Source organism: Neoarius graeffei, chromosome 6 (assembly GCF_027579695.1).
Source record: "Neoarius graeffei isolate fNeoGra1 chromosome 6, fNeoGra1.pri, whole genome shotgun sequence".
In the NCBI taxonomy this organism is placed as follows: Eukaryota; Metazoa; Chordata; class Actinopteri; order Siluriformes; family Ariidae; genus Neoarius; species Neoarius graeffei.
This window is the reverse complement of record NC_083574.1, coordinates 53,736,266-53,759,810: the sequence shown is the minus strand read 5'-3', so window position 1 is coordinate 53,759,810 and position 23,545 is coordinate 53,736,266. Positions and strand designations below refer to the sequence as shown.

At 41.8% G+C, this 23,545-nt stretch overlaps 1 protein-coding gene across 1 annotated transcript in view; it reads left to right on the top strand.

The window, feature by feature from the left end:
* The window catches only part of lonp2 (lon peptidase 2, peroxisomal), a 63,116-nt gene that overhangs the window by 6,578 nt on the left and 32,993 nt on the right, over positions 1-23,545 (top strand). The window contains exons 2-6 of the mRNA XM_060923848.1: positions 10,305-10,539; positions 14,493-14,624; positions 14,872-14,994; positions 15,087-15,250; positions 18,848-18,942. Of these exons, the coding sequence (XP_060779831.1) occupies positions 10,305-10,539; positions 14,493-14,624; positions 14,872-14,994; positions 15,087-15,250; positions 18,848-18,942 (749 nt within the window). The remainder of the gene's footprint in view (positions 1-10,304; positions 10,540-14,492; positions 14,625-14,871; positions 14,995-15,086; positions 15,251-18,847; positions 18,943-23,545) is intronic.

Genomic DNA, 23,545 nt, shown 5'->3' with positions numbered 1-23,545 from the left:
ATTGTTGAGCAATCATTTGTCTGTCCAACAGGTCAAGTTTGTTCTTCTGAACATGACACACAGTTACACTATTAAGACGTGTTTGTGTCATGCTACTTCGCAGCCACGTTTTCAGCCTTCTTAGAACAGATCATTCATACATTACTCACTTTTTAATATCATACAGACATTTAAGTGCACATGTCAAGCAAACCTATCCAAGTTGCTTTGGATAAAAGTGTCTGCTGCTACTAAGTATAATTTAATGGAACTTAACATTTTTGGATGACATAATCAAGAGCAGTAATTTAATCAATGTAGGTTCATATAATCAATCAAGGTTTTGGAGGTTGTTGATACTTCCTTTGCTATTAGACATTCATCATTAAAATGGTGTACCCATCTCATCTCATCTCATTATCTGTAGCCGCTTTATCCTTCTACAGGGTCGCAGGCAAGCTGGAGCCTATCCCAGCTGACTACGGGCGAAAGGCGGGGTACACCCTGGGCAAGTCGCCAGGTCATCACAGGGCTGACACACAGACACAGACAACCATTCACACTCACATTCACACCTACAGTCAATTTAGAGTCACCAGTTAACCTAACCTGCATGTCTTTGGACTGTGGGGGAAACCGGAGCACCCGGAGGAAACCCACGCGGACACGGGGAGAACATGCAAACTCCACACAGAAAGGCCCTCGCCGGCCCCGGGGCTCGAACCCGGACCTTCTTGCTGTGAGGTGACAGCGCTAAGCACTACACCACCGTGCCGCCAAAATGGTGTACCCCTACTTCAAAAACAAAAAGTTAGCCACTCACAGGAGATTGAGGGGGACTCAATATGGTTCTACAAAATAGCTTAATTATCCCCAACGTGATCACACAAAAGCCTAAAAACATGTTCTACTTCTCCATGTACTCGATTGGAATACTAAATACTGGCCTCTAGTGGTGACACAAACAAGACAGTTTTGGTGACGAGGCCAATTTATGCTGACAACCCAGTCCTCGCAGATAGCGTCGCAGACAGTGTCTGCGTAGCCCCCCCACCTTCGCAGACGCTCTGCGTGCACCTCCCAAAAATTGTGACCACCGCAGAACCCTCGCAGACAGCGTCACAGACAAGAGGGCTCTGATTGGCCCACTCTACATCCGCTGTACACGCACTTCCGCTTCCCTACTTTCCCGGTTTGGTTTGTTTTCACGACCGGCATTTTTAAAAACACGAGCGGAGATGGAGCAGCATGAAGAGCGGTTGATTGAGGAAGTATGTACATCTATACGACTCCAGTTCTAGTCACATCACATCACATTATCTCTAGCCGCTTTATCCTTCTACAGGGTCGCAGGCAAGCTGGAGCCTATCCCAGCTGACTACGGGCGAAAGGCGGGGTACACCCTGGACAAGTCGCCAGGTCATCACAGGGCCGACACATAGACACAGACAACCATTCACACTCACATTCACACCTACGGTCAATTTAGAGTCACCAGTTAACCTAACCTGCATGTCTTTGGACTGTGGGGGAAACCGGAGCACCCGGAGGAAACCCATGCGGACATGGGGAGAACATGCAAACTCCACACAAAAAGGCCCTCGCCGGCCCCGGGGCTCGAACCCAGGACCTTCTTGCTGTGAGGCGACAGCACTAACCACTACACCACCGTGCTGCCTCCAGTTCTAGTCATTATAAAAAAAAAAAAAAAAGTTCTAGTCATTATAAGTAACCGGAGGATAAACACTCCACTAACCACACCCACCAACTACTCCTAGCGACTTCGCTCCCCCTTGTGTTGTGCCGGTGAATAACATCGCGCACGCCTATTACTCCCCGCTCAACGATAAATTACAACTGTCTGCGAAAAGCTATCTGCGAAAGCCTTGTCGCACGAGCATGCAGAGGCCTTGAGAAGTTCGGGTGAGAAGAACTGTTTTGAGTCCGTTGCGTGGCTGTTTTTTGTCTAACGTTATGGCAATAGTTTACTTCCTTGTTACACATTTTATAGTAGCTGTATAATTTTCATAATGATGTCATTTTAATCTGACAAAAGTGCGGGGGATGAAATTGTGTTTCAACAAAATTGGGGGGGATGAAACGTACGCATCCCCCGCGGGTGATACGCCCCTGGCCCGTTAACTCATGTTAAAAAAGTTTAAAGTGGAGACGCATCCAGTTTTAATTTCTTAAGTTTCATACATTTTTTGCTGTGTGTTTTTAAAAACTAAACTAACGGGTTTCATAGTGAAATTTCTCGTGTAAACATCCTGTCACACTGCTGCACGTGTGTGAATGAGGGCTGATTTTTCTAGAATGATCTTTGTGGACTTTAACCTTGTTTTCTTACCTACCACAGTTTACTACATGGTTGCCAGAGACTGTGTTGCTTCACACTGCTACACACTGACATGTATAAGCTTTACTAACTGCCTGTTTAACTTGCTAAACTTTCCTGTAAAGTGTAGTTCACTTTATACAAATACCAACCAGATTACACAGTCTGTTTACTGTCTATAGCAGTGTCTTTTAATACCAAGTTTAACCATCTGTAAGAAACTAAACTAACACTTCAACATAGGAAATAATGACGCACTCCTAAAGAGGTCAGATAATTTTGCCTTTCTGTATATAGCCTAGTGAAGATCCATTCACTGTTTGCAGAAAAGCAAAACTGTGATGAATCCATGCATGAAAATCCCTCACCTTTCTGCGAAATTCACCGTTTTGAAACCAAAATGGGTGACCTACGTGAATCGTGTATATCCGATGAGAGAAAAAAAAATGGGGGGGGGGTGTGTTGATATTGACCCAAAGGGCAAGGAGGTCGCTTCGCACCCATAGACAGTTCGTGACGGTTTGCGCCTCCTCCTCCTGCTTTGATATTGACGCCATAGCGACGAGTACATCTCGCTGTGAAGGGCAAGTGGCATCATTTCGCGCCTCTTCTCCTGCTGGCCAGAGCGTGCACACATCAGTCAGAGTGCAGAACAGACCGCTGGAAGCTGGATTGAGTCATCGGACTGAATTTCCTACTTTTTTCAAACTTTCCTGATTTGCTATCAAAACCAACAAAACTTCCGGCTTGATTACGTCAGCATTCGAAAGAGGGTGCGCGTGTCTTTTGACAATCCCGGTGTCCGAAATTGCTCGCTACTCACTATATAGGGCACTGTATAGTGGAGACGCCATTTTGTAGTGCTGAAAGAAGTCAAATTAAAAGTCTCAAATTTGATTTAATAAAAGACAGCAGCAAAGAAGAAAGTATTCAGCCTTGATTTAAAAAGAGCTGAAAGCTGCAGGTACGTCCATATCTTGGCAGGCTGAGTGGTATGCTGGGGCACCTCTTGCCAGCAGACCAGGATATCCAGAGGGAACTTGTGCGGTTCAGTGTTGACCTGACCATCCCCAGCTTCAAGGAGGGAGAGAGCATCGTGGAGTGGTGGGGTCATGTCTTCAACAAACCAGACAAGTGCCCCTCCCTGGGTGCACTGGTTAAGTGTTGCCTCTCCATCTTTCATGGACCTAGAGTCGAGTCCTCATTTAGTCTGATGAATGATGTAATCGATCAAAGGAGTGGCAACATGAATGTGGAAACATTTAATGCAATACAGACGGTCAAGTACACGCTGATGTCCAGGGGGAAGACAGCTATGCAGCTCTTTAGAAGGGAGGACGTGAAGTTTGGGGAAGTGGACAGAACATTGTGCAAGAACATTAACTCTGCAGCAGCCACATACAAACGCCAGCAGAGGGTGAACAAGGAGGAAAAGCAGCAGCAGCAGAGCAAGTATGGCTCTCAAGCAACTTGCAGTGCTCAGCAGGCCAAGAAACGGACTGCTGAAGGAGAGAAGCGGGCAAGGCTGAAACATGTGGCAACTCGGCGAAAGTGGGCCATGGAGACACTGGTGGTCCAGGCAAATAAAAGGAAAAAATGATCACTATTCCTTGTGTGTTCCACTTTCTTCGTTCTATTCTTCGCATTTTTTTCCAGGGCATAATTTCACTATAACTACATGTATTTGTACTGTATGTCCTTGTGCAAATGTCAATACAGTATACTTAGTAAGGAGGCTATAATATTTATTCTGGGGGAGGACCCTCCAAACAAAATAAAACAACACCAGAGGCCACGTCACCACTCGCGCACCCCTCTCACTTTTTTCACCCCTGACCCGTTTTCATGCCTGTGAATCATGTTGCAGTGTTAGTTGTTTATTCCCTTGTGTTAATTGTAGGATGGGTTAGAGTCCAAGAGACTTGCTCGTTTGCGTAGAACATTAAACTGAGATAATGGGACGGTTTTCATTTCCAATCATTTTCTACATCCTCTGCACTTCAGTGACTTTCATCATGTGAAATTAGGTTTTGGCCTAACTTGCTAAAACATGCTACAAAGTTTTGTAAACTACAACATCTGCAAAAGAACTAAATGTTATATTGGACTGCAAAATAGTTCCTATTTTTAATAATAATTAAAAAAAACAACGATTTTAACATTTGCTGTTGATTAGATACCATTTGCTGACAATCTGCAACCGATGCCTTCACTTTCTCAAGTTGGCTTGGTGGTTGACTGAGGCTACATCCACACGACAACGGCAACGAGATGTTATTTAAAAATATATCGCGTCCAAATGGGCAACGATCAGTAAAATATCAGGTCCATATGGCAACGCAACGCTTGCTGAAAACGATGCAATACACATGCCACACCTCTGGGGCGCTGTAAGACGGTCCCTTCGGAGACACCAGAACAATAGAAGAAGTAAGGACGCATGCGCATAAACTATTATGCGCGAGACTTCATATTAGCCACAAAGTCAGGAAAATCTGTTCGTAAAATTACATTATAATGACCAAATACAATGAAAAGTATTTTTCCAGTCTCACCTGTGAAGGGTAATCCCATGTGATCTTGTTTGGACGGCAAACCTGTTGGTACAGTTAAACGCAGCACATGAATCTTTATTCTCCGCTTTGACCTATCCAATATGGCGGCGAGGATGCCGTATGATTCTACGCGGAAGGCGGCGTCTTTAATGGTCCGGAATAAATTGAATGCTACACGTTGATGGATTAATTTGTTGTTTCTCACCTGTGAAAGGTAATCCCATGTGATCTCGTTTGGACGGTAAACCTGTTGGTACAGTTAAACGCAGCACATGAATCTTTATTCTCCGCTTTGACCTATCCAATATGGCGGCGAGGATGACGTATGATTCTACGCGGAAGGCGGTGTCTTTAATGGTCCGGAATAAATTGAATGCTACACGTTGATGGATTAATTTGCTCTTCTAGGCCATTTTTGAGGAACGTATTGTCGGACTTAAACCAACATCTGAAGAGGTGAGATCGCTCCTTTTTTTCCCTATTTTTGCTGGTGGGATTGACTCTGCCCTAAGGGCAGAGTCTCTCTCTCTCTCTCTCTCTCACTTTGCACCATTACACAATAAATATTCACAGTGAAAATATTTTGTAAGCGCGTTTCATGAACCAAGTTATAGGATTTGTTGACAACTCGCATCGAGTTCGTTACACTTCTACCCAGCGTGAAGCACTCACAGTCATGTGGTTGTGACGTCATCGTAAACAAATCCATTCTACTCATCCAGACGACTTCACAACGGCAACGTTGCCAGATCTTTCCACTCTGGAACCCATTCTCAAAAAGATTGTGTTTTGGGCACCCAAAACGCCGGTGCCGTGTGGACGCCAGGCCTAAACGATAAGCAATTGTATCGGAGTCACCTGAATCCGTTGCCATGTGGACAGGGCCTGAAAGCATGGATCTTCCAGAAGTGATTTATTGGAAATGGGGTCATTGGATGGCTGGACACTAATGTTTGTGTTTCAACTGACCATTTCTGCTGTGTGCTTAAACGGGTACTTGGATCTTTGGAATATTAATTTGGTTCCTGCTCGGCTCTTGTTGTGGCAGTGCTTTTCAGGTTTTGCTTTTCACACATTCTCACATTTATGATTGAGAAGCTACAGTGGTGCTTGAAAGTTTGTGAGCCCTTTAGAATTTTATGTTTCTGCATAAATATGACCTAAAACATCATCAGATTTTCACACAAGTCCTAAAAGTAGATAAAGAGAACCCAGTTAAACAAATGAGACAAAAATATTATACTTGGTCATTTATTTATTGAGGAAAATGATCCAATATTACATATCTGTGAGTGGCAAAAGTATGTGAACCTTTGCTTTCAGTATCTGGTGTGACCCCCTTGTGCAGCAATAACTGCAACTAAACGTTTCCGGTAACTGTTGATCAGTCCTGCATACCGGCTTGGAGGAATTTTAGCCCATTCCTCCGTACAGAACAGCTTCAACTCTGGGATGTTGGTGGGTTTCCTCACATGTACTGCTCGCTTAAGGTCCTTCCACAACATTTCGATTGGATTAAGGTCAGGACTTTGACTTGGCCATTCCAAAACATTAACTTTATTCTTCTTTAACCGTTCTTTGGTAGAACGACTTGTGTGCTTAGGGTCGTTGTCTTGCTGCATGACCCACCTTCTCTTGAGATTCAGTTCATGGACAGATGTCCTGACATTTTCCTTTAGAATTCGCTGGTATAATTCAGAATTCATTGTTCCATCAATGATGGCAAGCCGTCCTGGCCCAGATGCAGCAAAACAGGCCCAAACCATGATACTACCGCCACCATGTTTCACAGATGGATAAGGCTCTTATGCTGGAATGCAGTGTTTTTTTTGTTTTGTTTTTTTTTTTTCCAAAACATAACGCTTCTCATTTAAACCAAAAAGTTCTATTTTGGTCTCATCTGTCCACAAAACATTTTTCCAATAGCCTTCTGGCTTGTCCGCATGATCTTTAGCAAACTGCAGATGAGCAGCAATGTTCTTTTTGGAGAGCAGTGGCTTTCTCCTTGCAACCCTGCCATGCACACCATTGTTGTTCAGTGTTCTCCTGATGGTGGACTCATGAACATTAAAATTAGCCAATGTGAGAGAAGCCTTCAGTTGCTTAGAAGTTGCCCTGGGGTCCTTTGTGACCTTGCCGACTATTACACGCCTTGCTCTTGGAGTGATCTTTGCTGGTCGACCATTCCTGGGGAGGGTAACAATGGTCTTGAATTTCCTCCATTTGTACACAATCTGTCTGACTGTGGATTGATGGAGTCCAAACTCTTTAGAGATGGTGTTGTAACCTTTTCCAGCCTGATGAGCATCAACAACGCTTTTTCTGAGGTCCTCAGAAATCTCCTTTGTTCGTGCTAGGGCTGTGCGATATATCGAATATACTCAATATATTGCCGGAAATTCTGTGTGCGATACATAAAATTATTATATCGTAACTATCAAGTATTTTATGGTCATCTTCCGACTTGCGTTTGTTTAAAACATTTTCCGGTGGTTTTCTCCCTGTCTCTCAGGCAGTAACGTGAGAGGCTGCCTAAGGGTAAAGAAAACAATAACGTCACGCACTCGCCAACCAATCCCGAGCGACATCTCGGTGCTGAAAGGAACTTCCGGGAAGATTCCGGTTGTGTTGCCAGATTGGGCGGTTTTAAGTGCATTTTGGCGGGTTTTGAACATATTTTGGGCTGGAAAACGTCAGCAGTATCTGGCAATGAATTCCGGTTTACAGCGCTGACTCAGTTCGTGCAATCGCTGGTGCTGCATAGGCTACCGTGTAAGCTCTGTCAATTTCAGCGACAAATTAAAAATGGAAGCGGACGAATTGGTTCCTAAAAGAAGTAGTAAGGGGTCAGTCATCTGGTATTTTTTGGATATCGCGAGGAGGACGTGGAACAGCAAATGCCAGTTTCTAAAGTGTGCAAAAAAACCTGTCATCACGAAAGGCAGTAGCACGACAAATATGTTCCATCACCTGCGAACTCGCCCGGTACAGTATGAAGAGTCTCTTAAACTCAAACTACTTGCCTACAAGCTAACCCCCCCCCACAAGCTAACAAATGACCATAGCGGCCTCGTTCTCCAAAGCCCCCCCATATGAGAAAACAAGTCAGAGATGGAGAGCTATAACGGATGCAATCACTAACGTCATTGCCGAAGACATGATCCCGATTAGTATAGTGGAAAAACCAGGCTTCCAAAAATTACTAAACACACTCGATCCCAAACATGAGTTGCCTGGTCGCAGACATTTTACAGAGAAGTCAATACCGGAATTATACACATGTGAGAGGCAGAGCCAGAAAACATTCAGTTCAAAAGTGTGCAAAGAGAAATTGTTTTGCAGATCTCTCTCTTCTCTCCCTCAATCTCTCTCTCTATTGTGAATGTTCCAGTGGTTCTCAGTAGTCAGGTTAATAGCTTGGAGATCTATTTTTTTTAAATAATTTAATGAATGAGCACTTTTCTTATTTAGGCTAAATGTCTTTCTCAGTGTTGAGTTTGCACTTTATTGGTTTTTGAGCTCTGAGCAGCTCTGTATTGTATTGCCCCTTTGTTGCAATTTTCAAGATTGTTTTTGCAGTTTGTGCCACATCTTTGTTGAATAAAAATAGTCTTATTTCAACTCAATTGTGATTAATCACTAACATGACAATTTAAAATGTGTTGTTGAAAACCACCTGTAAAGTTAACCAAGAATGTTATTTAATCTGCAGGGATTGTAGTGAAAACAGTCAAGAGTGAAAGTTAGATTTCATGGGGTCCTTTAGAGGAGATTTAAATATATCGAGATATATATCGTGAAATGGAGAAAATGTATCGGGATATTCATTTTTTCCCATATCGCACAGCCCTAGTTCGTGCCATGATGCACTTCCACAAACATGCGTTGTGAAGATCAGACTGTGATAGATCCCTGTTCTTTAAATAAAACAGGCTGCCCACTCACACCTGATTGTCATCCCATTGATTGAAAACACCTGACTCTAATTTCACCTTCAAATTAACTGCTAATCCTCGAGGTTCACATACTTTTGCCACTCACAGATATGTAATATTGGATCATTTTCCTCAATAAATAAATGACCAAGTATAATATTTTTGTCTCATTTGTTTAACTGGGTTCTCTTTATCTACTTTTAGGACTTGTGTGAAAATCTGAAGATGTTTTAGGTCATATTTATGCAGAAATATAGAAAATTCTAAAGGGTTCACAAACTTTCAAGCACCACTGTAAGTTCCATTATTTCTGTTAATTCCATGGCCCTTGCTAACCCTCATGACTTTAATGAGGTGCTGAATTCCATGTTGTATACAAATGCAAAGACACAGATACAATGATATTCTCTTAATGTTGTTTAAGAGAACAATAAATACTGTAGTATTCAAATAGTATTACACAAATTATATGAAATGTATTTATAATTTAATATGTAATTTATAAATGGCTTGCATACATACGTGTGTGTGTGTGTATGTATGTGTGTGTGTGTGTGTGTGTGTGTATATATAAAATGTTATTTTACCAGCTGGGAGGTCCGTGTCGTGAAATACTGTGACCGAGGTCTTGAAAGTACTGGCCGAGGTCAGTATTCAAGGCCGAGGTCACGGTATTTCACCATACGGACCGACCTTAAGCTGGTAAATAATATATTTATTTTTTTCTTTACCAAATTCTAACAGAAAATGAGAGCGCCCGAAAGGGAAAACCGAGCCGAGTCGCCATTTTGAATCCTCATTCATGGCTGTAATGCAAATGGCTTCCTCCTCGGTATACAAGTGCACTTCCATGGCAGGAAAAAACTACATTTTGCCGCCTATGTAGTCCCCTATTTATACAAAATTGGGTCATTCAGGATTCAGCCATGTTTTTGCTCAGCGTTAGCAACAGTTAGAGGTTTTTAGCTTTCTCCTGAAATGTTTTCTTTTATTTCTTCTTCCTCAGGGTAGTAAAACTCGCTTTCACTGTGAACACTGTTATCACTATCCATGTTGTAAAATTAATGCTATTCTCCTGAGAAATGCTGGCGAAAATTTATAAGATTTTTGATAATCTTATAAATAAATCTTATTTAAAAAAAAGATAAATGTTGACAAAAAATGCTACTATGTTGTTTGTTGTGAACGAGCGAGTCGCCAGAGGTCCATAACCGGGGTCCGTATCTTAGGATACGGACCCGCTTGCCAGCCAGTCAGAGCGCAGGATTTGATGGAAACTGGATCGCGAAAAAAATAAATTATTATTAAACACAAAATCTCTGAACATAACTTTTTTTTAATTATTGTCCAAATTCTGCACAGGTTTATATCTGGAACCTGTTTTTAAGTCTCAGATCCGTGATTCTGTTTGTTTGCCACTTTGCATGGTGAGCCAGAGAAGCAATCCATGTAAAATAGTGCACTCATCATGCCTTCTTGTTTCTTGTGTTCTTGCAGCATTGGAACGGCAGGTTTGGCAGTCCAGGTAGTGGGCAGTAACTGGCCAAAGCCGCACTACACGCTGCTCATCACGGGTTTATGCCGCTTCCGTGTGACGCAGCTGCTGCGGGAGAGACCTTTCCCTGTGGCTGTAGTGGAGCAGCTAGACAAGCTGGAGCAGTACACAGAGGGAGAGCAGCTGGATGGAGAGCTGGGAGAACTTTCTCAGAGGTTTTATCAGGCTGCAGTGCAGGTGGGAGGGAGGGACAAATATATGCATATACATATTAATTGCTTTTTTAAAAGTTCTGTGCAGTTTCCTCATGCTTTATTTCTCTTTTGTTGCTTCTCTGTTCCCCTATCAAGCTACATTTGGAATTTAAAAAACTTTGGTTTCATACATTTTTCGTTGGTGTCAGATTTATTTATAACATATTGGTGATGAACACTGGTCAGAAGGGCCCCCTGGAAATTTTTGCTTGGGGCCACAACAGACTCTAGAATCGCCTCTGCCTGCGACCCTGTAGAACAGGATAAAGCGGCTAGAGATAATGAGATGAGATTATTATGATTTATTATTTATGGCACCACATTTTCAAAAAATCATTTTGCAAAAATAAGGCAGAACACAATCACAAATTTTGGATATGTTAAAAACATATCTAATCTTTCTAAAACAGTCAATTTTATGTTGGTGGATGCTGTCTTTTTTTTTTTTTTTATAACATACCAAAAACGTCACCAAGTTAATTTTTTCCATTTTTAAACTTTAATATCTTCCAAACCGCCCATCACAGAGGGGCAGTTTTAGAATACATGGTGTATATGGGAAGGTGTATGTGCAATATCAAGCCTCTGTCTTTGAAATTGCACTTTCCACAGTCCTTCAAATGTGCTGCCACAGAGCGTAGTGTAGAATTTCCGAGCAAATTCAAGCCCCCAGAATTCTATGATAAACCAAAAGCGCACATGTAAGAGTCCATATTCTACAACGGGCGATTTCTCAGAGACAACAAGGGAAGCCGAGCTTCCCCTAAAATTCTCTCCCCAAACTGCGGCGTCTACGACGTTGAATTCTCATTAAAACAATAACTTGCATAACATAATGTATGCCCAAGATTGTATTTACATTCATAACTATCCTGTAACTTATTTGAGTGATGTCTGACAAACTTGCAGTTCGCTACGAGAATCACCTTTGCTGCCAGGCTCTAACCTTTCTTATTTCAATGGGCTCTATGGACTGGCAGCAGTGTTGCCAGATTGGGCGGTTTTAAGTGCATTTTGGCGGGTTTTGAACATATTTTGGGATGGAAAACGTCAGCAGTATCTGGCAACACTGACTGGCAGCCGGGTATCCGTTGCAGTCTACGAGACGGCTCTGAACAGCCAATTTCGGCTAGTTGTTATTGGTTAAAATCAACAAAATCGTCACTTCCAGGGAAGCCGGGCTTCTCTGGGACTAAACGAGACAGTGGGAGGGACAAGAAGCCGGGCTGATAAAGGATTATTGGAGGTAGTGTTTGAAAGACATGAGGAGGGCGGTACTTCGGCGAGGAACACGGAAGTATGATCAGTCAGTCCCTAGCGGCTGTCGAGAAAGTGTAGTCGTGTGCCAAAGTGCTGTCCGAATTTCTTTTCATATAAAAGTTTCTTCTCATTGATGTCTCTGTACATTACTCTGTAAATAAATGTAAATATTACTCGTTGTGCTCCGTTAACTTTCATCCATTCTATCAGTTTGATCATTCGTGAATTCACTCGTTTATTTCATTTGTAGTTCAATCTGGTTGTAGGCTAGCTTGAGCCTTATTGGGATCTGCAGTGCTAGCTGCTAACAGAAATTGGTGAAGTCTCTGGAAAGCACAACCAGCTGGTATGACAGGGTCACAGACCATTTTCTGGAAAAGGAGCGGAGGGCAGAATTTGTGTATAAATAGTGTTCATGTTCATGAATCTGAAGTGTGTATATTGTTCAGTAATGTTAAGAGAATGGTGGGCTCTGTGTTATAGGTTATACCTGGGTATGATATTCAAGGTTCTGTGTGTTGCATAGCCTACCTGGTTATGAATTTCCAGACTGTGTTGCAGAAGATGTTCAAGGATGCGTTGCATAGCTGGGTGTTGTGTTAAAGACTCTGTGTTGCATATCAGGGTATGATGTTCAAGGCTCTTCGTTGAATAGCCAGTGATTTTTGGATGTTTGATATTTTTGATTAAGGATATGAGGCACTAGCCTGGCAAGCCAGACTATAACATGAAATGTACAAGCAAAAATACTTTCTGCCACTAGGTAGGGTTGTCTAGTTCACTATGCTAATGGGGCACACCTTTCTATGCTTTGATATCCGGCCTACAGGTTTTGCGATGAATGCGTAAAATGAGCTTCCCCTGTTTTAAAAACCAACAGCCACCACTGTTCTACAAGTACTGGTGCCAGATTTTGACCCTTGAAAATGTGAAGGACCTAGCTTAAATACCTTTCTAGATACACACTGTAAAAAAAAAAAATAGTTGAGAATACTTGAAATTTCAAGGCAACCGTCTGCATTAAGAATTTTATGTTTTGCCAACGATGTGCCCATGATAATCCAAACTATGATAAAACTGTTATCTTTATTAAGAATTCTTAATTAAGTCAATTTTCAATTCCTCATTCTGCCAACATAGATTTCTCTTTTTGCTGAACAGTGGCATTCACAGTAGTGCAAAAAGGCAATTGAGGTTATCACAATTTTTTTTTTTTTAGATTTTTTTAGGGCTTTTTTCACCTCTATTTGGATAGGACAGCGTAGAGACAGGAAATGAGCGGGAGAGAGAGAGACGGGGAGGGATCGGGAAATGACCTCGGGTCGGAACCGAACCCGGGTCCCCGGATTTATGGTATGGCGCTTTATCCACCTGAGCCACGACGCCCCCGAGGTTATCACAATTTATCATTAAACTATGCATGCCTTTTTTCATTGTTCTACACAATTACAAAACTTCAATATTGAAATAAAGTTTTTAAAACCCACGTCGTGGGTGTGGCTCAGGTGGATAAGGTGCCATACCATAAATCCGGGGACCCGGGTTCGATTCCGACCCGAGGTCATTTCCCGATCCCTCCCCGTCCCTCTCTCCCGCTCATTTCCTGTCTCTACACTGTCCTATCCAAATAAAGGTGAAAAAAGCCCCCCAAAAAAGTCTGATAACCTCAATTGCCTTTTTGTACTACTGTGAATGCCACTGTTCAGCAAAAAGAGAAATCTATGTTGGCAGAATGAGGAATTGAAAATTGACTTAATTAAGAATTCTTAATAAAGATAACAGTTTTATCATAGTTTGGATTATCATGGGCACATCATTGGCAAAACATAAAATTCTTAATGCAGACAGTTGCCTTGAAATTTCAAGTATTCTCAACTATTCTTTTTTTACAGTGCAGCAATCTCAAAGTGACTCCCCAAAAAACTCTGCTCAAAACGGGTCCGAGGTTAGTTGCAAAAATATTTTTTTTTATGACAAAACTATAAGGAGTTGGGAGCTAAAATCTGGGACTTTTCCTATTGGGAAGTGTGTGAACCTCCTGGAATTTTTTTCAGCCAAATCTGAGATGGTCGAGTGGGAGCATTCGGAGACTTGACGTGGAATGACCCTGAAGCTAATCTCTACTTCTTTTGGAACGGCTGCTCACGGTGCGTCACAGGGCAGGGAGACATTTGGAGGAAAGCGCTATCTACCCGCGTCTGCATTCATAAGCTCGCAGGCACCCACAGTTGGCTAGTGTCGCTCTGACTGGCAGATAATGTTATTCCTCCCACCCAGAGAGCATGGCTCTCCTCACTATGGATGGTAGTGGCATCATCAGGATTCGAACTTACGATCTTCGTTTCTGTTGTGCCGCTCAAGAGCCTGCAAGAATTTTTCTGATATGAGGGCACAAATTAAAGAAAATGTGATTCTGTGGCCTCAAGTGAGTAACTCCTAGCCGCAGACTAAACAGCTTACGTTGTACTACGTGGCATGCACAAACTGAATATAAAAGTAATACTAGTTTTTTAAATGAGTAATCAGATTTTGTTTTCTTTTGAATAAGCCTGCTCTGGTGCAGGTTTGAGCTTATGGACTTGTCTTGGCAACAGGAACATGTCGAGTCCAGCAAACCCGGTTATCTACATTTGAAAAATACTTCATATGGTATATTTTTAAAATGTGTACATACAGTTGGTGGGAATGCTGGATATGTCGGTGCCTGTAGTAGCAAAGCTGAGGCGGCTGCTCGACAGTCTGCCCAGAGAAACCCTGCCTGACGTGCTGGCCGCCATGATCCGCACCTCCAATACAGAGAAGCTCCAGGTACGTTTTTTCACACTGTGGCCATAAATTCAAATTAGGGTAGTTAGCCTTTTGTATTGTGCAAGCTAAACCTAATTTAGTTGTACGAGGTGACATGTTTTGCTGGGATTTCATTAGTTAACATATTGCTTGTTCTGCCTTTTAGTCTGCAGTGCATACTATCATTTCTCATTTCTTGCATATATTATTTCAGGAGTCTTCGTTCATACCTTTATGCAAACCTCTTGGGTTTATGTTTTAATGGTAGGTGCTGAATGCGGTAGATTTGGAGGAACGTTTTAAGAAGACTCTTCCTATGCTCACCAGACAGATTGAGGGACTCAAACTGCTTCAGAAGACTCGTAAACCCAAACCTGATGATGAAAAAAGGGTGAGCACTGACAGGCCTACCATGTACTTTTCATTCCATCACCTTTGTTTTTTGCCCACCGATGTCAGTCATGTAAATGCTTTGTCCTGCAGGTACTGATAATCCGCAAAGGCAGTGTGCTCCCTGGCCGTCAGTTCTCTCTTGAGGGGGAAGAAGAGGATGAGGATGGTGATGACATGGCTGTGCTGGAGAAGAAGGTGAATGAGGCAGCAATGCCTGAGTCTGCTCTACGTGTATGCCTAAAAGAGCTCAAGCGGTACGTATGGCCTGAATACTTGTATGTATTTACAAAATAACATACAAACACACAATTACTGGTGTAAGAGATGTTCGATGTAAATGAACTCTTTACACAAGACGTGGGTAAATGAACTCTCACCCTCCCTCAAGTAAAAGCTGATGAATAACACAACACATTTAGACTAAGAGTTACTTGGACAAATTTCAGAAAAATGTTACAAAAATATGATCTAATAAAGCATTTATTTTATTTTTTGTAATTTTTTTTTATGTTAATCAAAAGTAATGTTCTGTAACCAGCATATTTAACAAAAATAGTTGAGTCTGTCTACTTGTGCTTGGGTGGGGCTTAATCTTTGTGCTAGTCTATTTGAAGAAAATATAGTTGTCTACAGTGCCTTGCAAAAGTATTCATACCCCTTGAACTTTTTCACATTTTTCCACCTTACAACCACGAACTTAGGTTTTTTATTGAGATTTTATGTGATAGACCAACACAGAGTAGCACGTAATTGTGAAGTGAAACAAATTATAAATGGTCTTCAAAATTTTAAACAAATAAAAATGTGATGTGCATTAGTATTCAGCCCCCCTGCGTCAATACTTTGTAGAGCCACCTTTTGCTGCAGTTACAGCTGCAAGTCTTTTGTGGTATGTCTCTACCAGCTTTGCACATCTAGACACTGAAATTTTTGCCCATTCTTCTTTGCAAAATAGCTCAAGCTCAGCCAGATTGGATGGAGAGCGTCTGTGAACAGCAATTTTCAAGTCTTGCCACAGATGCTCAATGGGATTTAGGTCTGGACTTTGACTGGGCCATTCTAACACATGAATATTCTTTGATCTAAACCATTCCATTGTAGCTCTGGCTGTATGTTTAGGGTCATTGTCTTGCTGGAAGGTGAATCTCCTTCCCAGTCTCAAGTCTTTTGCAGCCTCCAACAGGTTTTCTTCCAGGATTGCCCTGTATTTAGCTCCATCCATCTTCCCATCAACTCTGACCAGCTTCCCTGTCCCTGCTGAAGAAAAGCATCCCCATAGCATGATGCTGCCACCACCATGTTTCACAGTGGGGATGGTGTGTGCAGGGTGATGAGCAGTGTTAGTTTTCCGCCACACATAGCGCTTTGCATTTAGGCCAAAAAGTTCAACTTTGGTCTCATCTGACCAAAGCACCTTCTTCCACATGTTTGCTGTGTCCCCTACATGGCTTCTTATGCCTGTCTTTAAACAATGGCTTTCTTCTTGCCACTCTTCCAAAAAGGCCAGATTTGTGGAGTGTACGACTTATAGTTGTCCTGTGCACAGATTCTCCCACCTGAGCTGTGGATTTCTGCAGCTCCTCCAGAGTGATCATGGGCCTCTTGGCTGCTTCTCTGACCAGTGCTCTCCTTGCTCGCTCTGTCAGTTTAGGTGGACGGCCATGTCTTGGTAGGTTTGCAGTTGTGCCATACTTTTTCCATTTTTGAATGATGGATTGAACAGTGCTTCTTGAGATGTTCAGAGCTTGGGATATTTTTTTATAACCTAACCCTGCTTTAAACTTCTCCAGAACTTTATCCTTGACCTGTCTGGTGAGTTCTTTGGTCTTCCTGATGCTGTTTGTTCTTCAGTGTTCTCTAACAAACCACTGAGGCCTTCACAGAACAAGTGTATTTATACTGAGAGTAAATAACACACAGTAGTGGCCCTTTTCCACTACCCTTTTTCAGCTCACTTCAGCTCGCTTCAGCTCACTTCAGCCTGACACAGCTCGCGTTTTGACTATCTAAGAACAGCACGACTCAGCTCACTTCAGCCCTGCTTAGCACCCAAAACTCGCACGGTTTTGGAGTAGGGCTGAAGCGAGCCAAACCGAGCTGAGTGAGGCTAGGGGCGTGAGCAGGCACTCCCCTGTGCACTGATTGGTGAGGAGGAGTGTCCTCACATGCCCACACATGCCCCGCGAGCACGCTGGGATCTGTAAACACCGTAAACCCAGAAGAAGAAGAATCACGAGAATTATGAAGCCTTATGCGCCTCGCCTCATCTATACGCTCTTGCCAGTATCTGTTGGTGTTGTCGGCGACAACAAGCCACAGCACCAAGACCAGCAACACTAACGACTCCATGTCCTCCATGTTTATTGTTTACTCTCCGGGTTGTGAGACTACCGCTTAAAAGGTCACTGATGTCACTGTTTGCGCCGCCTAACGACATCACCTGACGTCCACCCACTTTCGCTAACTCCACCCAATGTGTCCACCCACTTCCAGCCAGCACGGTTCAGCGCGGTTGTAGTTGAAATGCAACTCCAACAGCCCCACTCAGCTCAACTCAGCCCAACTCAGCACGGCACGGCTCAGCCGCGTTGGTAGTGGAAAAGCGGCATTGGACTCTATTAACTAATTAGATGACTTCTGAAGGCAATTGATTGCACTGGATTGTATTTAGAGGTATCAGAGTACAGGGGGCTGAATTACTAATGCACACCACGTTTTTCAGATTTTTATTTGTTTAAAATTTTGAAGACCATTTATAATTTTCGTTTCACTTCACAATTATGTGCTACTCTGTGTTGGTCTATCACATAAAATCTCAATAAAAAACTTTTCAGTTCGTGGTTGTAAGGTGGAAAAATGTGAAAAAGTTCAAGGGGTATGAAAACTTTTGCAAGGCACTGTATCTGACACTAGTGAAAATATCATTTGTGTATGTATTGTTTAAGAGGACCAGTTAGTGGTGGGAGGTTACCAGTAGCCAACTGATGTTTGGCGTGTCAGTTGTGTACATGTAATAAATTGACATGATGTAAGCTTGGTGCAAGAGTCAGAGTCAAAGTCCTGCTCACACCAGAATCTGGTCTACCCAGGCAGTCTCCTGTCCGAGTACTAACCAACTCTTTAAGGCGTATGGGTGCGGCACCGATCTCCGTTTCGATAGCCCTTGGCCACTCGCCTACACAGCTAGGGTTACAGTGGGGGGCTAGTCCTCTGGTAACCGCTAGAGTTTGACAGTGTAAATGATGGGGGCTGTATGCGAAGCAATGTGGTGGTGCTTCTCCACATCAGTTTTTCCCGTTAGTAGGATGAAAGAAATGCACTTGTTGTTGTTGAGATGAAATTGGTGCAACTGCCACAGTTTCTACTGTTTTCTCGAGGTCTAGAGCGGTGCCAATCATCAATTCAGTATGAGTGGAAAACCTAGAGAGAGCTAAAACATGGGCAGTGTTATAGAGAACAGACAAATATTTGCTGCTGTTAAGTTTTGTCAAGAAGCAAACACAACAGGCCTTAAAATGTATACAATATATAATAGGTCTTCAAGTTGAAAGCAGCTCCTGGGAATTGATAGATTCACAAATTTTGTCTTTGAGCTGTGAAGATCATAGGAAACCTGGATCTTGCATTAGCCTATTAAACTATTACTCAGTGCCTCACCCCATTAACATGGACAAGAATCGCTTGTGAGCCAATGCAAGCAATGTCTAGGGGGAGATGCAGGTCCAAAGCTTATTTAGTATTTCTTTAAAACTAAGCCATGATTGAGATTTTTCCAGAACTTTGGTCCCAGGCTTGTTTTGTTATTCTCTGCATGAGAATTTAGTACACTAACCTGCTTGATTTGTATGTAGTCTCAGGAAGATGCCCCAGTCCATGCCAGAGTATGCTCTCACCCGCAACTACCTGGAACTCATGGTGGAGCTGCCTTGGAGCAAGAGCACCAAGGGTGAGTATGTTATTTATTTCATATAGAAGTAGATAAATGTTATTCATAAACAGCACTAAATGTATGTGAATTCATAAGTGTTGACAGAAAACGAGCATCAAAAAGCTGTTGCGTTTTAACTTTTCATCATTGGATTATGTAAGATATAAAACACAGCAAAATGTGCTGCTATAGGAAAATAATCAATGATGCAGTGGTTAACATCCAAAAGTTGATTGATTTTCCATGTTCTGAAATGTTTTCTTTGGCTTATACCACAGCAATTTGACGATGGTAATTGTCCCCCGCCCAATCGAAGCCTGGCGGGGGATATAGAAACAGGTTCTGCCCGTCCGGTCACGTTTTCGTTTCCGGGCCATATCTTTAAAACTATCTTCATGAAACTTTGTATACATATCAAGCAACATGTGAACTAGTGCCTTTTGCTATTTTGGATTTTTGAAAAAAAGTATTTTTCAAATTTTTACATAAATAGATTTTGACTTGGTTTCTAAGAGCAATGTTTGTTTCCGGAGCAAATATCCAAAACTATTCATGATACGGATTTGAAACTTGGTATACATGTTAACAAGGTGATGTAGATGTGCCTTTTCATACTAAGACATTTGAGAAATGAAAATTTTTCATGTTTCCATGGAAACAATTTCAGACTTAGTCTCTCAGGTTAGTCTTAGGGGTAGGTTTTGTTTCTGGAGCAGAACTTCAAAACTATGAGTGGTACAGTCTTGAAAGTTGTTCTATGTGTTGATTAAGTAATGTATACGTGCCTTTTGATACTAAGAAATGTGATAAATTTTTAAATTTTTAGCTCACCTGGACCAAAGATCTGGTCAGTGTAAAGAGGTCGGGTTGGTTTCCTGCAGCAGAACTTGAAAAATATGACACACAATACCTTGAAACTTGGTATATAGTTGGTATATGGGGGGATAGAGATGACTCCGTCGTCTTCTTGTTTATTAATTAAAGCGCTAGTCTTATGAAAATGACATGACCCCTGGAAATTATACCTTATAAAATTAGACATGTTAACTACTTTACTCTCTCTAAATTGTATTTTAATACGAGACCGGGAACATGTTCTATTTAGTTGGTAAAGTTTGGCTCTTTGAGTCTGCCATTACACGAATGCGTTCCTGGTAAGTTACTGTTAATTCAAAAGAAGTGACGTCATATGCGAAACACTTGAAAGTTCGTGGCATTTCTGGCTTCGTCTGCTTCGCAAAGTGTAGCACGTTTTTAACAATTTTTTTTTTATTCCACAGCAAAACTAAAATCAAAGCATGCCTCCTAAGAGGTGTGTCATTCAAGGCTGTTCAAGTGGAATTTTGATCCATTACAGCCCAAAGTTGGCAGGACACTTACGGAACGAATGGGTTTGATTTGTATGCACAAAGAGACTTCAAGCTGACAGGACGGTTTGGTGTCTGCTCCATACATTTTGAAAGACATTTGTGAGGCAGATTCACAGAGAAGGATTTGAGCGATGTCTGTCTGTCAGGTAGGTAGGTAGGTAGGTAGGTAGGTACGTAGGTATGTACACAGAGCAGTTCCTACGATCTGGAAACAAGTCAGAAGCGCTATCCCAAAAAGCTCACCGCACAGGAAGTGTCAAGCTTGTGTTTAGTCTCTTGCTTGAATTTATTATACCCTGTCCACACTAGGGATTTTGTACTGATACGAAACTACTTTTGTACTGCAACACCTGTCCACACTAGCAACTATACCGGTACTGTAGCGGTATAACTATCGGTACGAAACCCACAAATGTATGGGTTTCGTACCGGTACAGTATCGGTACTGTAGCGCTTCGCGTAGCGTGGACAGATGAAGCGGCTCTGTATCGATACAAATATCATGCGCAAAGTCACACACCTCAATTGATGTCTTCGCTGAATAAAATAGTGAAGAATGGAGATTCGTTTGTTTCTTTCTCAACTGCCTCGCGCGTTTTATACGATTCGACTGAATAAATGACCACCAGAAATACAGACTGTACATTGACAACAAAAAGCACACACACGTTGTTTCATCCGTACGGAAGCCGAGAGAGGCCCTTCATATAATCCTTTTTTTTTTTTTTTTTTTTAATTCACCTTGTTATCCCGAGATAACGACATAATTAATTCAGGATCTCGAGAAAACAACACAACTAATTCGAGATCTCGAGAAAACAAAACCGTTATTCCGTGATCTCGAGAAAACAAAACAATTATTTCATGATCTCGAGTAAACAGCTGAGAAATAGTTCATTCAGGTGCGCCAAGAGACTTGTGATATGCTGACTTTGGGGCTATTTCTCATTCTGTATAGACGCAACTTTGGTCATTAGAATGTCTGGAATAATCGATCACCTAATAAGGCAATATTTTGATCAGGGGTTGACACAGTGAGAGATTGCATTAAGTCTTTTAATAAGGGATAATTTCAAAATTACTCCGCGGCACCTCCGCAGAAGACTGGCCCGGCTTCGTCTCTACCGACGGAGATACAGTGATCCAGCTGAGATCATGAAATAATTGTTTTGTTTTCTCGAGATCTCGAAATAACGGATGCCATATATTCTCAGAAGGAAGTTACTCGGTAACCACAGAAACATTTCGCGCACGCGCATTTCAACTACCGTGAAAGAAAACTGCAAACATTTGTCGCTAGTGTGGACAGATGCACTAAACTGTACCAGTATACTTTGTATCGATACAGTTATACCATTTTCGTACCGGTATAAGTGTGAACACAGCATTAGTTATCCTTAGTCTTTTATCCTTTTCACTGATAGTAGGCACTTACTTTCACTTTTAGTGCTGGAACAGCAGGAGCAGGTGGCGCGTTGTGTCATACAGTATGCATTGTGCGCAGCGAGTGCGCAACAGCTATAAGGGTTCACCACCAAAGCTAAGCTGCTCATAAAACTACCAGCCTTTTCTGGTTTTAACATTACCAATTAGGACCATGTAGACCTTTTCTATTTTGTACTACAACGTTAAGTGGGGGGGGGAGATAACGTTTTTGGTGGGTTTTTTTTTTTTTAATGAAATTCCGACGCTGTAGATCAGGGGTGGGCAATTATTTTTTCCATGGGGCCACATGAGAAACAGAAAATTGTGTGGACGGCCGGACCAAAAGGCTGAACTAAATTCTGCATAATATTAATTGTATTTCTTTATATAAAGCAGTAAATAACATTGTTTTTACAAGCTGCTAAGACTGGTAAGAGTATGGAAAAAATGAGGTTGCCTTACAAAAAATGTCATTTATTCAATCAAATTTCCCAAAATAATGGTTAACAAAATGTGAACATTTGTACCATATATATATATATTTTTTTTTTTTCAGTCACATTCACCCCAAAACACAACAAAGACATCACAATATTGTCTTTCAACTCCACATATCAAGCAAGATACATCATATTATAATAATGATGCCATGTCGATTCGGTGTAGGTATCAGATCTACAGGTCGGCTCGGGCTCCGGCGCCTGCTGGTGACGTCACACAATGTGATTGGCTGGACCGTTTGAAGGATGACGTACAAGTTTGTGGTTGGTCTGGACAAATTACGGAAGTAGTTATCGCAGGATTAGGTTTCGTGGGATTTCATGTCATGTTCATGTCGCGCGCATTGCGTTTTTGTTGAACACAACTTCAAAATAAAAGCAATGCACATTCAGTCCACGCATGAGGTAAAATTAGAAAATACGTTTATTTTGTAATTTCTAATTAACCTTACGCGGGCCGGTCAGAATGAACCAAAGGGCCGGATGCGGCCCGCGGGCCGTAAAATGCCCAGGTCTGCTGTAGATGAAGGAGAGGGTGGAAAGGTTGTTTGTTTGTACCTGATGCAGTATTTGAAGAAGGAGGAGGAGCTGCTGTTTGTACTGGGGGGGGACGACACTTTTTTGATTACATGGTGTATCCAGTACACAAGTCCAAATTTAAATAGTTATTGTAGAAATAAAAAAGTGCATTCATATAAACCTGCGATTATTATTGCAGTTAGCACTATTGTCCGAGAAAATTAATCAGCACCTTCTGACCATCCAGAATAAACTGAGACTTCAGCAGTGCTGCGTTACAAAAGTGTTTTATTTGACATCATATTGTAATGAAAATATCGTAGCACGTTACCTTACATTTGTCCTTTATATCTGCTAAGGCTCCATTTCTGATTATTTTTGTCCCTGTACAAAATGTAAAGACTGGTTTTAACTGATTTGCAAGGTTTGTTTGTTAGGCTTAACTTATTCCTACTACATGAGGACCACTGTAGGGTAAAGGGAGTCAAGCTACTGTGTTATGTTTTTATATACTAACTATATTATAACAGCTTTGTAATGCAATAGTTTGCAAAGTTCTTGCAGGATGTTAATATTTAATACAGCTATTGTCAGCAAACATTAAGCAATTCTTGGATGAGGTTGAACAAAATATCTCCTGATTTGTTAGTGGCAAGCAATTAATTATTTGCCAATGCCGAAGACAGAAAACTGAGTTCAATATTTATTATTCAAATTATTATATATATTTTTTTGAAATACTGATTCTAAAGTCCACGCGATGGGTCAAACAATGATGAAGAAATCAAGTCATGTTGACAAAAGTGT